This window comes from Bombina bombina, chromosome 7, assembly GCF_027579735.1.
Source record: "Bombina bombina isolate aBomBom1 chromosome 7, aBomBom1.pri, whole genome shotgun sequence".
NCBI classification, from domain to species: Eukaryota; Metazoa; Chordata; class Amphibia; order Anura; family Bombinatoridae; genus Bombina; species Bombina bombina.
In genome coordinates, this window is record NC_069505.1 from 80,346,677 (window position 1) to 80,363,367 (window position 16,691).

A 16,691-nucleotide genomic window follows, 5' to 3' on the forward strand; every position below is an offset into this window, starting at 1 on the left:
AGCCTACATAATTTCTCTGGGATTGCAACCGTGTCGCAATCATTCAGAGCCGCTAATACCTCCCCTAGTAATACACGGAGGTTCTCAAGCTTAAATTTAAAATTTGACATTTCTGAATCCGGTCTCCCTGGATCAGATCCGTCACCCACAGAATGAAGCTCTACGTCCTCATGTTCTGCAAATTGTGACGCAGTGTCAGACATGGCCCTCATATCATCAGTGCGCTCTGTCCTTAACCCAGAGCTATCGCGCTTGCCTCTTAACTCAGGCAAATTAGATAATACTTCTTTCATAACATTAGCCATATCTTGTAAAGTGATTTGTAAGTGTCTTGATGTGCTTGGCGCCACAATCTCACGCTCCTCCTGAGCGGGAGGCAAAGGTACTGACACGTGAGGAGAGTTAGGCGGCATAACTTCCCCCTCGTTGTCTGGTGATAATTTCTTTACCGGTAAAGACAGACTTTTATTTAAAGTAACATCAATACAATTGGTACACATATTTCTATTGGGCTCCACATTGGCCTTTAAACATAATGAGCAAGCAGATTCATCTGTGTCAGACATGTTTAAACAGACTAGCAATGAAGCTATCAAGCTTGGAAATTTCTTTCAATAAGTTTACAAGCAATATAAAAAACGCTGCAGCGCTTTTAAAAACACAAAAAAAAAACCTGTCACAGTTGAAATAACAACGAACTAATAAGGTTATAGCAACCAATTTTAAACAGTAAATGTATGAAATTAGCATAGGATTGCACCCATTAGCAAAAGGATGATTAACCCCTCAATACCCAAAACGGATAATCAATTTAAGATTTAATGCTTTTCTCACAGTCAAACACGCTGTCACAGGACTGCTGTGACTGATTACCTCCCTCAAATTTTGAAGACCCCTGAGCTCTCTGGAGACGTCCTGGATCAAAGAGGAAGAAGCAGGAAGACTGTGCTAGAATTTTAACTGCGCAACAAGGCGCTAAAAAAAGGTCCCTCCCACTCATATCACAACAGTGGGAGACCTGATATAACGGTGTCTATGCAGAAATATACGTTAGCCATGTGGAAAAAAATCATGCCCCAAAAGATTTATCACCAAGTACCTCACAAACGATTAACATGCCAGTAAACGTTTTTAAAAAACAACTTTCCAGTGTTATGCAAAGTTATCACTAAGCCTGCTACCAGTCGCTTCTACTGCAGTTAAGGCTCATACATTATTTCAGTACTAACAGTATTTAAAGTTAAATTCTAGTCCCTAGAAAATAACTCAACTGCGCATACATTTATCAGCCTGATACCAGTCGCTACTACCAGGGCCGGATTTACATCTCAGGTGCCGGTAGGCACAAAAACCTGAAGCGCCCCCCTACCCCCCCCCCCCCAAAAAAAAGTGGAAAAAAATGACGACTTTTTTTTATTATTATTTAGGACAACTAAAAATAAATATTAGATGTAAAATTACATTTTCCCTTTTATTGGAGATACACAAATACACACACCAATTGCAATATTTGTTGTAATGGAAGCTACACCAAAAATCAATATTCACTTGACTCAAATGGCCATACAATTTCTATTATGTATAACAAAAACAAATCATGTTAAACTTTTAATGCAAAATATTCTAAAGAAAAACCTATTTAAAGTGACATAAAATGTGACAGTTTGCTAGAGCATTTTAATATTGCACTAGTGCTTGCACAGAAGTGTGTTAGCCTCTTGCAAAAGAGTTAAACACATAGTCAATGTTAGTTCTGAGACAGCAATACACATCTGTGCAGACCCAGATGGGCTCATAGGACATGTTTATTGACAAGCCATTAGTGTATTGCTTTTCTGGAGATGACTTTGACTATGTGCTTAACATTTTGTTGGAGTTAAACACAGTTTTGTGTAAAAAATAGCAATATTAAAACTAGCAGCATGCAAGCTCATCAACAACCTGTGCAGCCAGTGGAAGAAAACATAAAATGTAGGTATTTTTTCCACTACATGAAAAAAATCTTGTGAACTCTGATATTTTTGGTACAAATACACACAGATTTTACATTTATTTTGTTATGAAATATAAATATAATATGATGTTGCTCTCAAAGGAAAACATGGAATGTTGTAGATTATATGTAATACAGGGGTCAACAAATGTGTTTAGAATTAGAAATTAGAAATTCAATTTACCACAATACAAAAATACCACACTTACTTGATAAAAGAACAGATTAACAATTTTTTATGTGATGGGTGTGTGTATATATATATATATATATATATATATATATATATATATATATATATATATATATATATATATATATATATATATATATATATATATATATATATATATACACACACACATACATATACATACATACAAACAAATATGCCATGTGAGTGGTTTACACACATACACATTTTACAGCCTTACAGTCTACAAACTTTGTTGTCAAAGTGCCCTAAAGGCTGTAAAATTTGTAAATCACAATTGGCAGCTTGTAATAAAGAGCAGAGCAGCTAGTCCTACATAACCTCCAAGGCCTTTATAGAACAAAAACATTCATCCTGAAGCAGAATTTAACCCCCTGGCTATAAAAATGCCCTACAGCACATAACAAGTGAATACACTGCAACCCTCTCTGGTAGCCAAGGGGTTAAAGTGCTCTGCTTGTTATGTTGTCATTCTAGGCAGCATTAGAAGCCTTGTACAGTCCTAACCTGTTGTTTTGAAGCTTTCATTCCTCAACAAAAAGTGTCTGCTACACATCAGCATGGAGCTTGGCTGTGTGAGGCAACAGTAGTACATAAAATAAAAGTGAAACTAAACATGCCTGGCGAAAATGGGAGGGGTTTAGTTTTAATATTTGCCCCTCTCTCCTTTTCATGGCTCCCTCAACTGCTGTAACATATTCCCAATAAACACTCGACTCTGTAAGCACCTGGCAGCACAATTCTTACTAAAATTAATGCCCTCACAAAAAAAAAAAAAATTTTTTTTTTTTTTTTTTTTTTTTTTTTTATTACTAACAGGCAGGCGCCCCTCACTGCAAGGCGCCTGTAGGCACATGCCTACTGGGAAATCCGGCCCTGGCTACTACTGCATTTAAGTCTGTACTGACGTCATATGGGTATCAGCAGTGTTTTCTTAGTCAATTCCATTCCTAGAAAATATTTTACTGCACATACCTCATTTGCGGGGGACCCCGCATGCTATTCCCTTCTCCGAAGATACCCCACTCCTCAGAATGTGCGAGAACAGCCAGTGGATCTTAGTTACGTCTGCTAAGATCATAGAAAAAACGCAGGCAGATTCTTCTTCTAAATACTGCCTGAGAGAACAAACAGCACACTCCGGTGCTATTTTAAAATAATAAACTTTTGATTGAAGAATGTTACTCCTATCTCCTCTCACAACCTCCTTTGTTGAGACTTGCAAGAGAATGACTGGATATGACATGTGAGTGGTGGAGCTATATAGCAGCTCTGCTTGGGTGATCCTCTTGTAACTTCCTGTTGGGAAGGAGAATATATCCCATAAGTAATGGATGACCCGTGGACTGAACACACTTAACAAGAGAAATAATCTTAAAAACATGGGTACTTTTAATTCATTAAACTATACAAAGACGCTTCTTTTTTTTTAATTCTTACCATTGCGTTATGGTAAACAGACCTGATCCTCCACCCGCATCTTCTACTGTATTTAGCATATCGACAACTAATCCGTCTTCCTTCAATCTAAATCGGGAAAGAAAAAATTTGGGTTCAGTATCCCTTTCATTTTTAAACATGCCCTTTGTATCGCATATACAAAATCAAACAATGATTCAGATATAATATGTTATTGTAAACATCTTTCCAATTTACTTTTATTAGCAAATTTGCTTTGTTCTATTGGTATCCTTAGTTGAAAAGTAAATGTATGCAGGCTGATAGGAATTCAGGGACATGTCCATGGCAGCAGGATTTGCAACATTATATAAAACTTAAATAAACAATGTTACAAACACTGGTGCCATGCTCTTGAGTTCACCTAGGGCTACTCTTTAACAAAGGATACAAAGAGAGCTAATGACTAATAGAAGTTAGACGTGTATTTAGATAGTATCCGAATGGGGAAGAAGGCAGACGCTCGCTGCGTTCGGATTTCTTCTTGTGAAAGTGCAACACACTAGTGTGCTGCACTTTCACAAGTCTAAATCCGGCTCCTATAAGAACCGAATGCCACAAGCGTCCACTGCCATCGGCATTCAGAGACATCAAAACCCCCATCTGCATATGTCTAATAGACCTAAATTGGATATTTATTTTTTTTGAAATGTCATCCTCTATCTAGTCATTTTAATTCAGATAGGGAATGTAATTTTTAACGTTCCAATTTACTTTTATCACCAAATTTTGTTCTCTTGATATATAAGCTAAACCTAGGTAGGCGCATATGCTAATTTGTAAGCCCTTGATTGCCACCTCTTATCTCAGTGCATTTTGACAGATTTTTCCCAGTTAGACAGCGCTAGTTCATGTGTACCATATAGATAACATTGTACTCACTCCCGTGGAGTTACTTATGAGTCAGCACTGATTGGCTAAAATGCAAGTATGTCAAAAGAACTGAAATAAGTTGGCAGTCTGCAGAGGCTTAGATACAAAGTAATCACAGAGGTAAAAAGTATATTAATATAACCGTGATGGTTATGCAAAACTTGGGAATGAGTAATAAAGGGATTATCTATCTTTTTAAACAATAAAAAAAAATTCAAGGAGACTGTCACTTTAAGTGCAGATTGTAGTGTTCTTTGATTTTTTTTTCTTTTCTTTAAACATAACCACAGCTGCACGGCTGACTCAGCGTTTGTTTTCATGGACTAATTCCCTTACATGCTGTTCTAATAACCTGCTGATTTTACATAGTTATGGTTATATACAGCCCCCTCACTTATCACATTATAGCAAAACAAACAGCAGCTTGGGATTTGTTACAGATCTAATCTATCTTTGTATTATTTGTCCATACTGCTTGAGTTTTAGATTTTCTAATTAGGCTTGCAGACTAAAGCACACATTTTTATTTTTAACATCCAGATCGTCACCTCGGCTTCTACAGACTTGCAAGATTACACGTACTACTTTGTTCCCGCTCCCTGGCTGTCCGTGAAGCTATTAAGGCTGTTGCAGTGTTATCCTCCCCCAGGTAATATGTGCAGAGCTCCCTGTGATGTAGGTGGAAATTAGACAGCTAAATTGGAATATTTAAAAAATAATAATAATAATAATTGAAAAAGTGACTTGTGTTTAACTTGATTTTGTCAGGAAAAGAAAGCGTGAAGCCGAATTTAAACCACTTAAAGGGACAGTCTACACCTTGGTCATCTTAAAGTCTTACCTTAAAATAGCCTCCTGCACCTTTTCTTTCTTATGCAGCAAGAATGGTAAAAAGATACTTTAAAATTAATTTTGTTTCTGTCCACTTTGAAATGGCTGTCAAGCCCAACCCACTGATGACATCACGAAATAGGCTGCATATGGCATCCAATCACAAAAGACTCACTAGTTGGATTCGACAGACTGCCAATGCTATTCAACAGAGTGCTTAGATGCAGCCCAGATTGTTATGTCTTTAGTGGGCTGAGCTTGGCAGCCATTTCAAAGTGGCCAGAAACAATATTCAGTTTAACCTCTTGCCGACATTAGGACATTCTATGCGGTCCTAACTGCGCTCGGCTTTAGCTCCATTATTACGGCATGGAATGTCCTAGCCGTTTTGCTGCCCTGAAGCCAACGGACTTGCATAGGCAATTAACACATCTAGGCAAGTATCCCGCTTGCTTTTCCCCAGTAAAACTCCATATACATTGTTACCAATGCACAAGAGGATTCTGGGTAAGATATGCAAAATATCAGACTTTTTGCTTCAAATACTGTTTTAACACAGCGATCCCTTAATAGGGTGATTGCAGCAAATACACTGCTAGACAGCATGTTTCGTTCTTATTAGAACTCTTCAGTAGCAGATTTCTGATTGCTGCTTATGTAAAGTTCATTTAAATTTTTTATTGATTTACTTTTGAGACATGGAGGATTTTAATCTCAAACTTTTATCTCCACCATAATTTTAATGAATATATATATATATATATATATATATATATACAGGTGGCCCTCGGTTTACAACGGTTCAATTTGCACCGTTTCTGAATAAAAACCTTTTCTTTCATGTAATTAGCAAGAGTCCATGAGCTAGTGACGTATGGGATATACATTCCTACCAGGAGGGGCAAAGTTTCCCAAACCTTAAAATGCCTATAAATACACCCCTCACCACACCCACAATTCAGTTTTACAAACTTTGCCTCCGATGGAGGTGGTGAAGTAAGTTTGTGCTAGATTCTACGTTGATATGCGCTCCGCAGCAAGTTGGAGCCCGGTTTTCCTCTCAGCGTGCAGTGAATGTCAGAGGGATGTGAGGAGAGTATTGCCTATTTGAATGCAGTGATCTCCTTCTACGGGGTCTATTTCATAGGTTCTCTGTTATCGGTCGTAGAGATTCATCTCTTACCTCCCTTTTCAGATCGACAATATACTCATTACCTCTGCTGATTCTCGTTTCAGTACTGGTTTGGCTTTCTACAAACATGTAGATGAGTGTCCTGGGGTAAGTAAATCTTATTTTCTGTGACACTCTAAGCTATGGTTGGGCACTTTGTTTATAAAGTTCTAAATATATGTATTCAAACATTTATTTGCCTTGACTCAGAATGTTCAACATTCCTTATTTTTCAGACAGTCAGTTTCATATTTGGGATAATGCATTTGAATTAATCTTTTTTTCTTACCTTCAAAAATTTGACTCTTTTTTTCCTGTGGGCTGTTAGGCTCGCGGGGGCTGAAAATGCTTCATTTTATTGCGTCATTCTTGGCGCGGACTTTTTTGGCGCAAAAATTCTTTTCCGTTTCCGGCGTCATACGTGTCGCCGGAAGTTGCGTCATTTTTTGACGTTATTTTGCGCCAAAAATGTCGGCGTTCCGGATGTGGCGTCATTTTTGGCGCCAAAAGCATTTAGGCGCCAAATAATGTGGGCGTCTTATTTGGCGCTAAAAAATAAGGGCGTCGCTTTTGTCTCCATATTATTTAAGTCTTATTTTTTCATTGCTTCTGGTTGCTAGAAGCTTGTTCTTTGGCATTTTTTTCCCATTCCTGAAACTGTCATTTAAGGAATTTGATCAATTTTGCTTTATATGTTGTTTTTTATCTTACATATTGCAAGATGTCTCACGTTGCATCTGAGTCAGAAGATACTACAGGAAAATCGCTGTCTAGTGCTGGAGCTATCAAGCTAAGTGTATCTGCTATAATTTTTGGTATCTGTTTCTCCAGCTGTTGTTTGTATTGCATGTCATGACAAACTTATTAATGCAGATAAAATTTCCTTTAGTACTGTTACATTACCTGTTGCTGTCCCGTCAACATCTAATTTTCAGAGTGTTCCTGATAAACATAAGAGATTTTATTTTTTAAATCCATTAAGAAGGCTATGTCTGTTATTTCTCCTTCTAGTTTACATAAAAGTCTTTTAAAACTTCGCTTTTTTCAGATGAATTTTTAAATGAACATCATCATTCTGATACTGATAATGGTTCTTCTGGTTCAGAGGTTTCTGTCTCAGAGGTTGATGCTGATAAATCTTTAATCTTTAATAAACGTTTAATTAAGGTTTTTAAATCTCCTGTAGTTATTCCAGAAGTGTTTAATCTCCCTGATGCTATTTCTGAAGTAATTTCCAGGGAATGGAATAATTTGGGTAATTCTTTTCTCCTTCTAAACGTTTAAGCAATTATATCCTGTGCCATCTGACAGATTAGAGTTTTCTCCAACATAGGTGTGTCCGGTCCACGGCGTCATCCTTACTTGTGGGATATTCTCTTCCCCAACAGGAAATGGCAAAGAGCCCAGCAAAGCTGGTCACATGATCCCTCCTAGGCTCCGCCTTCCCCAGTCATTCTCTTTGCCGTTGTACAGGCAACATCTCCACGGAGATGGCTTAGAGTTTTTTAGTGTTTAACTGTAGTTTTTATTATTCAATCAAGAGTTTGTTATTTTAAAATAGTGCTGGTATGTACTATTTACTCTGAAACAGAAAAGAGATGAAGATTTCTGTTTGTAAGAGGAAAATGATTTTAGCAACCGTTACTAAAATCGATGGCTGTTTCCACACAGGACTGTTGAGAGGAATTAACTTCAGTTGGGGGAACAGTGAGCAGACTTTTGCTGCTTGAGGTATGACACATTCTAACAAGACGATGTAATGCTGGAAGCTGTCATTTTCCCTATGGGATCCGGTAAGCCATTTTTATTACAGAAAGAAAAAAAGGGCTTCACAAGGGCTTTTTAAGACTGTAGACATTTTCTGGGCTAAATCGATTTATATATAAACATATTTTATACTCCATAGCCTTGAGGAATTATTTTAATCTTGGGAATTATGTAAAATAACCGGCAGGCACTGTATTGGACACCTTATTCTCTAGGGGCTTTCCCTAATCATAGGCAGAGTCTCATTTTCGCGCCTCTATTGCGCACTTGTTTTTGAGAAGCATGACATGCAGATGCATGTGTGAGGAGCTCTGATACATAGAAAAGACTTTCTGAAGGCGTCATTTGGTATCGTATTCCCCTTTGGGCTTGGTTGGGTCTCAGCAAAGCAGATACCAGGGACTGTAAAGGGGTTAAATATAAAAACGGCTCCGGTTCCGTTATTTTAAGGGTTAAAGCTTCCAAATTTGGTGTGCAATACTTTTAAGGCTTTAAGACACTGTGGTGAAATTTTGGTGAATTTTGAACAATTCCTTCATACTTTTTCGCAATTGCAGTAATAAAGTGTGTTCAGTTTAAAATTTAAAGTGACAGTAACGGTTTATTTTAAAACGTTTTTTGTACTTTGTTATCAAGTTTTTGCCTGTTTAACATGTCTGAACTACCAGATAGACTGTGTTCTGAATGTGGGGAAGCCAAGGTTCCTTCTCATTTAAATAGATGTGATTTATGTGACACAAAATTTAGAGAAAATGATGCCCAAGATGATTCCTCAAGTGAGGGGAGTAAGCATGGTACTGCATCATCCCCTCCTTCGTCTACACCAGTCTTGCCCACACAGGAGGCCCCTAGTACATCTAGCGCGCCAATACTCCTTACTATGCAACAATTAACGGCTGTAATGGATAATTCTATCAAAAACATTTTAGCCAAAATGCCCACTTATCAGCGAAAGCGCGACTGCTCTGTTTTAGAAAATACTGAAGAGCATGAGGACGCTGATGATATTGGTTCTCAAGGGCCCCTACACCAGTCTGAGGGGGCCAGGGAGGTTTTGTCTGAGGGAGAAATTTCAGATTCAGGGAAAATTTCTCAACAAGCTGAACCTGATGTGATTACATTTAAATTTAAATTGGAACATCTCCGCTCTCTGCTTAAGGAGGTGTTATCCACTCTGGATGATTGTGAGAATTTGGTCATTCCAGAGAAACTATGTAAAATGGACAAGTTCCTAGAGGTCCCGGGGCCCCCCGAAGCTTTTCCTATACCCAAGCGGGTGGCGGACATTGTAAATAAAGAATGGGAAAGGCCCGGTATACCTTTCGTCCCTCCCCCCATATTTAAAAAATTGTTTCCTATGGTCGACCCCAGAAAGGACTTATGGCAGACAGTCCCCAAGGTCGAGGGGGCGGTTTCTACTCTAAACAAACGCACCACTATACCCATAGAAGATAGTTGTGCTTTCAAAGATCCTATGGATAAAAAATTAGAAGGTTTGCTTAAAAAGATGTTTGTTCAGCAAGGTTACCTTCTACAACCAATTTCATGCATTGTTCCTGTCACTACAGCAGCGTGTTTCTGGTTCGATGAGCTAGAAAAGGCGCTCAATAATAATTCTTCTTCTTATGAGGAGATTATGGACAGAATTCATGCTCTCAAATTGGCTAATTCTTTCACCCTAGACGCCACTTTGCAATTGGCTAGGTTAGCGGCGAAAAATTCTGGTTTTGCTATTGTGGCGCGCAGAGCGCTTTGGTTAAAATCTTGGTCAGCGGATGCGTCTTCCAAGAACAAATTGCTTAACATTCCTTTCAAGGGGAAAACGCTGTTTGGCCCTGACTTGAAAGAGATTATCTCTGATATCACTGGGGGCAAGGGCCACGCCCTTCCTCAGGATAGGTCTTTCAAGGCCAAAAATAAACCTAATTTTCGTCCCTTTCGCAGAAACGGACCAGCCCCAAGTGCTACGTCCTCTAAGCAAGAGGGTAATACTTCTCAAGCCAAGCCAGCCTGGAGACCAATGCAAGGCTGGAACAAAGGAAAGCAGGCCAAGAAACCTGCCACTGCTACCAAGACAGCATGAGATGTTGGCCCCCGATCCGGGACCGGATCTGGTGGGGGGCAGACTCTCTCTCTTCGCTCAGGCTTGGGCAAGAGATGTTCTGGATCCTTGGGCACTAGAAATAGTCTCCCAAGGTTATCTTCTGGAATTCAAGGGGCTTCCCCCAAGGGGGAGGTTCCACAGGTCTCAATTGTCTTCAGACCACATAAAAAGACAGGCATTCTTACATTGTGTAGAAGACCTGTTAAAAATGGGAGTGATTCATCCTGTTCCTTTAGGAGAACAAGGGATGGGGTTCTACTCCAATCTGTTCGTAGTTCCCAAAAAAGAGGGAACATTCAGACCAATCTTAGATCTCAAGATCCTAAACAAGTTTCTCAAGGTTCCATCGTTCAAAATGGAAACCATTCGAACAATTCTTCCTTCCATCCAGGAAGGTCAATTCATGACCACGGTGGATTTAAAGGATGCGTATCTACATATTCCTATACACAAGGAACATCATCGGTTCCTAAGGTTCGCATTCCTGGACAAGCATTACCAGTTTGTGGCACTTCCGTTCGGATTAGCCACTGCTCCAAGGATTTTCACAAAGGTACTAGGGTCCCTTCTAGCGGTGCTAAGGCCAAGGGGCATTGCAGTAGTACCTTACTTGGACGACATTCTGATTCAAGCGTCGTCCCTTCCTCAAGCAAAGGCTCACACGGACATTGTCCTGGCCTTTCTCAGATCTCACGGGTGGAAAGTGAACGTAGAAAAAAGTTCCCTATCTCCGTCAACAAGGGTTCCCTTCTTGGGAACAATAATAGACTCCTTAGAAATGAGGATTTTTCTGACAGAGGCCAGAAAATCAAAACTTCTAAACTCTTGTCAAATACTTCATTCTGTTCCTCTTCCTTCCATAGCGCAGTGCATGGAAGTAATAGGTTTGATGGTAGCGGCAATGGACATAGTTCCTTTTGCGCGAATTCATCTAAGACCATTACAACTGTGCATGCTCAGTCAGTGGAATGGGGACTATACAGACTTGTCTCCGACGATACAAGTAGATCAGAGGACCAGAGATTCACTCCGTTGGTGGCTGTCCCTGGACAACCTGTCACAGGGGATGAGCTTCCGCAGACCAGAGTGGGTCATTGTCACGACCGACGCCAGTCTGGTGGGCTGGGGCGCGGTCTGGGGACCCCTGAAAGCTCAGGGTCTTTGGTCTCGGGAAGAATCTCTTCTCCCGATAAATATTCTGGAACTGAGAGCGATATTCAATGCTCTCAAGGCTTGGCCTCAGCTAGCAAAGGCCAAGTTCATACGGTTTCAATCAGACAACATGACGACTGTTGCGTACATCAACCATCAGGGGGGAACAAGGAGTTCCCTGGCGATGGAAGAAGTGACCAAAATCATTCAATGGGCGGAGACTCACTCCTGCCACTTGTCTGCAATCCACATCCCAGGAGTGGAAAATTGGGAAGCGGATTTTCTGAGTCGTCAGACATTTCATCCGGGGGAGTGGGAACTCCATCCGGAAATCTTTGCCCAAATTACTCAATTGTGGGGCATTCCAGACATGGATCTGATGGCCTCTCGTCAGAACTTCAAGGTTCCTTGCTACGGGTCCAGATCCAGGGATCCCAAGGCGAGTCTAGTAGATGCACTAGTAGCACCTTGGACCTTCAAACTAGCTTATGTATTCCCGCCGTTTCCTCTCATCCCCAGGCTGGTAGCCAGGATCAATCAGGAGAGGGCATCGGTGATCTTGATAGCTCCTGCGTGGCCACGCAGGACTTGGTATGCAGACCTGGTGAATATGTCATCGGCTCCACCATGGAAGCTACCTTTGAGACGAGACCTTCTTGTTCAAGGTCCGTTCGAACATCCGAATCTGGTCTCGCTCCAACTGACTGCTTGGAGATTGAACGCTTGATCTTATCAAAGCGAGGGTTCTCAGATTCTGTCATTGATACTCTTGTTCAGGCCAGAAAGCCTGTAACTAGAAAAATTTACCACAAAATATGGAAACAATATATCTGTTGGTGTGAATCTAAAGGATTCCCTTGGGACAAGGTAAAAATTCCTAAGATTCTATCCTTTCTTCAAGAAGGTTTGGAGAAAGGATTATCTGCAAGTTCCTTGAAGGGACAGATTTCTGCCTTGTCTGTGTTACTTCACAAAAAGCTGGCAGCTGTGCCAGATGTTCAAGCCTTTGTTCAGGCTCTGGTTAGAATCAAGCCTGTTTACAAACCTTTGACTCCTCCTTGGAGTCTCAATTTAGTTCTTTCAGTTCTTCAGGGGGTTCCGTTTGAACCCTTACATTCCGTTGATATTAAGTTATTATCTTGGAAAGTTTTGTTTTTGGTTGCAATTTCTTCTGCTAGAAGAGTTTCAGAATTATCTGCTCTGCAGTGTTCTCCTCCTTATCTGGTGTTCCATGCAGATAAGGTGGTTTTACGTACTAAACCTGGTTTTCTTCCGAAAGTTGTTTCTAACAAAAACATTAACCAGGAGATAGTCGTGCCTTCTTTGTGTCCGAATCCAGTTTCAAAGAAGGAACGTTTGTTGCACAATTTGGATGTTGTTCGTGCTCTAAAATTCTATTTAGATGCTACAAAGGATTTTAGACAAACATCTTCCTTGTTTGTTGTTTATTCTGGTAAAAGGAGAGGTCAAAAAGCAACTTCTACCTCTCTCTCTTTTTGGATTAAAAGCATCATCAGATTGGCTTATGAGACTGCCGGACGGCAGCCTCCTGAAAGAATCACAGCTCATTCCACTAGGGCTGTGGCTTCCACATGGGCCTTCAAGAACGAGGCTTCTGTTGATCAGATATGTAAGGCAGCGACTTGGTCTTCACTGCACACTTTTACTAAATTTTACAAGTTTGATACTTTTGCTTCTTCTGAGGCTATTTTTGGGAGAAAGGTTTTGCAAGCCGTGGTGCCTTCCATCTAGGTGACCTGATTTGCTCCCTCCCTTCATCCGTGTCCTAAAGCTTTGGTATTGGTTCCCACAAGTAAGGATGACGCCGTGGACCGGACACACCTATGTTGGAGAAAACAGAATTTATGTTTACCTGATAAATTACTTTCTCCAACGGTGTGTCCGGTCCACGGCCCGCCCTGGTTTTTTAATCAGGTCTGATAATTTATTTTCTTTAACTACAGTCACCACGGTATCATATGGTTTCTCCTATGCAAATATTCCTCCTTTACGTCGGTCGAATGACTGGGGAAGGCGGAGCCTAGGAGGGATCATGTGACCAGCTTTGCTGGGCTCTTTGCCATTTCCTGTTGGGGAAGAGAATATCCCACAAGTAAGGATGACGCCGTGGACCGGACACACCGTTGGAGAAAGTAATTTATCAGGTAAACATAAATTCAGTTTTTTTGGGACAAAATCCCTAAGGTTATGGGGCTGTCTCTACTCCTGCTAAATGTGCTACTATTCCTACGGTAGATAGTAATTCATTTTAAGGATCCTTTAGATAGGAAAATTGAATCCTTTCTAAGAAAAGCTTACTTATGTTCAGGTAATCTTCTTAGACCTGCTATATTTTTAGCGGATGTTGCTGCAGCTTCAACTTTTTGGTTAGAAGCTTTAGCGCAACAAGTAACAGATCATAATTTTATAGCATTATTATTATTCTATAACATGCTAATAATTTTATTGGTGATACCATCTTTTGATATCATTAGAGTTGATGTCAGGTATATGTCTCTAGCTATTTTAGCTAGAAAAGCTTTATGGATTAAACTTGGAATGCTGATATGTCTTCTAAGTCTACTTTGCTTTCCTTTTCTTTCCAGGGTAATAAATTATTATTTCAACTGTTTCTGGAAGGAAGGGAACTTTTTTACCAAAGGATAAAAAATCTAAGGTAAATTTAGGTCTAATAATCATTTTTCGTTCCTTTCCTCACAATAAGGAACAAAAGCCTGATCCTTCATCCTCAGGAGCGGTATCAGTTTGGAAACTATTTCCAGTTTGGAATATATCCAAGCCTTATAGAAAACCTATAGCCAGCTCCTAAGTACCCATGAAGGTGCGGACCTTATTCCAGCTCAGCTGGTATGGGGCAGATTACGTTTTCTTCAAAGAAATTTTGATCAAATTCCGTTCTCAATTTCTGGTTTTAGAACATTGTTTCAGAAAGGTACAGCATTGGCTTCAGTTAAGGCCTCCTGCTAAGAGATTTTTTTCTTTCCCGTGTCCCAGTTAACACAGCAAAGGCTCAGCATTTCTGAAATGTGTTTCAGATCTAGAGTTGGCTGGAGTAATTATGCCAGTTCCAGTTCTGGAACAGGGGCTGGGGTTTTATTTTATCTCTTCATTGTACCAAAGAAGGTCAATTCCTTCAGACCAGTTCCGGATCTATCAATATTGAATCGTTATGTAAGGATACCAACATTCAGTTTCTGTAGGACTGTCCTGCCTTTTGTTTAGCAAGGGCATTATATGTCTACAATAGATTTACAGGATGTGTATCTGCATATTCCGATTCATCCAGATCACTTTTAGTGTCTGAGATTCTCTTTTTAGACAAGCATTACCAGTTTTGTGGCTCTACCGTTTGGCCTAGCCTCAGTTCCAAGAATTTTTTTCAAAGATTCTCGGTGCCCTTCTTTCTGTAATCAGAGAACAGGGTTTTGGTATTTCCTTATTGGACGATATCTCGGTACTTGCTCAGTCTTCTCATTTTCGAAGAATCTCATATGAATCGACTTGTGTTGTTTCTTCAAGTTCATGGTTGGAGGATCAATTTACCAATCAGTTCATTGATTCCTCAGACAAGGGTAACCTTTTTAGGTTTCTAGAATAGATTCAGTGTCTATGACTCTGTCCTTGTCAGACAAGAGAAGTTTAACATTGATTTCAGCTTGTCAAAACCTTCAGTCACAATCATTCCCTTTGGTAGCCTTATGCATGGAAATTTTAGGTCTTAGGACTGCCGCATCAGATGCGATCTCATTTGCTCGTTTTCACATGCGACCTCTTCAGCTCTGTATGCTGAACCAATGGTGCAGGGATTACTCAAAGATATCTCACTTAATATCTTTAAACCGATTATACGACACTCTCTGACATGGTGGACAGATCACCATCGTTTAGTTCAGGGGGCTTCTTTGTTCTTCCGACCTGGACTATAATCTCAACAGATGCAAGTCTTACAGGTTGGGGAGCTGTGTGGGGGTATCTGACGGCACAAGGGGTTTGGGAATCTCAGGAGGTGAGATTTCCGATCAATATTTTGGAACTCCGTGCAATTTCAGAGCTCTTCAGTCTTGGCCTCTTCTGAAGAGAGAGTTGTTCATTTGTTTTCAGATAGACAATCTCACAACTGTGGCATACATCAATCATCAAGGAGGGACTCACAGTCCTCTGGCTATGAAAGAAGTATCTCGAATTTTGGTTTGGGCGGAATCCAACTCCTGTCTAATCTCTGCGGTTCATATCCCAGGTATGGACAATTGGAAAGCGGATTATCTCAGTCGCCAAACGTTGCACCTGGGCGAATGGTCTTCACCCAGAGGTATTTCCTCAGATTGTTCAAATGTGGGAACTCCCAGAAATAGATCTGATGGCTTCTCATCTAAACAAGAAACTTCCCTGGTATCTGTCCGGATCCAGGGATCCTCGGGCAGCGGCAGTGGATGCATTATCTCTTCCTTAAAAGTGTCATCCTGCCTATATCTTTCCGCCTCTAGTTCTTCTTCCAAGGGTATTCTCCAATATTCTAAGGAATGCTCGTTTGTCCTGCTGGTAGCTCCAGCATGGCCTCACAGGTTTTGGTATGCGGATCTTGTCCGGATGACCTCTTGCCAGCTGTGGACTCTTCCGTTAAGACCAGTCTTCTGTCTCAAGGTTCTTTTTTCCATCAGGATCTCAAAACCTTAATTTTAAGGTGTGGAGTTTGAACGCTTGATTCTTGGTCAAAGAGGTTTCTCTGACTCTGTGATTGATACTATGTGACAGGCTCGTAAATCTGTATCTAGAGAGATATATTATAGAGTCTGGAAGACTTATATTTCTTCAGGATGGTTTAGATAAAGGTTTGTCCGCAAGTTTCTTGAAAGACAAATCTCTGCTCTTTCTGTTCTTTTTCACAGAAGGATTGCTAATCTTCCTGATATTCATTGTTTTGTACAAGCTTTGGTTCGTATAAAACCTGTCATTAAGTCAATTTCTCCTCCTTGGAGTTTGAATTTGGTTCTGGGGGCTCTTCAAGCTCCTCCTTTTGAACCCATGCATTCTTTGGTCATTATATTACTTTCTTGGAAAGTTTTGTTTCTTTTGGCCATCTCTTCTGCCAGAAGAGTCTCTGAATTAT

General features: G+C 40.2%; 1 protein-coding gene across 2 annotated transcripts in view; it reads left to right on the plus strand.

Annotated features, from left to right (window-relative positions):
• LOC128665902 (AP-2 complex subunit alpha-2) overlaps positions 1-16,691 on the plus strand; it is a 442,402-nt gene that overhangs the window by 178,098 nt on the left and 247,613 nt on the right. For both annotated transcript variants that reach the window (XM_053720151.1, XM_053720152.1), the window contains exon 7: positions 5,079-5,187. In XM_053720151.1, the coding sequence (XP_053576126.1) occupies positions 5,079-5,187 (109 nt within the window). The remainder of the gene's footprint in view (positions 1-5,078; positions 5,188-16,691) is intronic.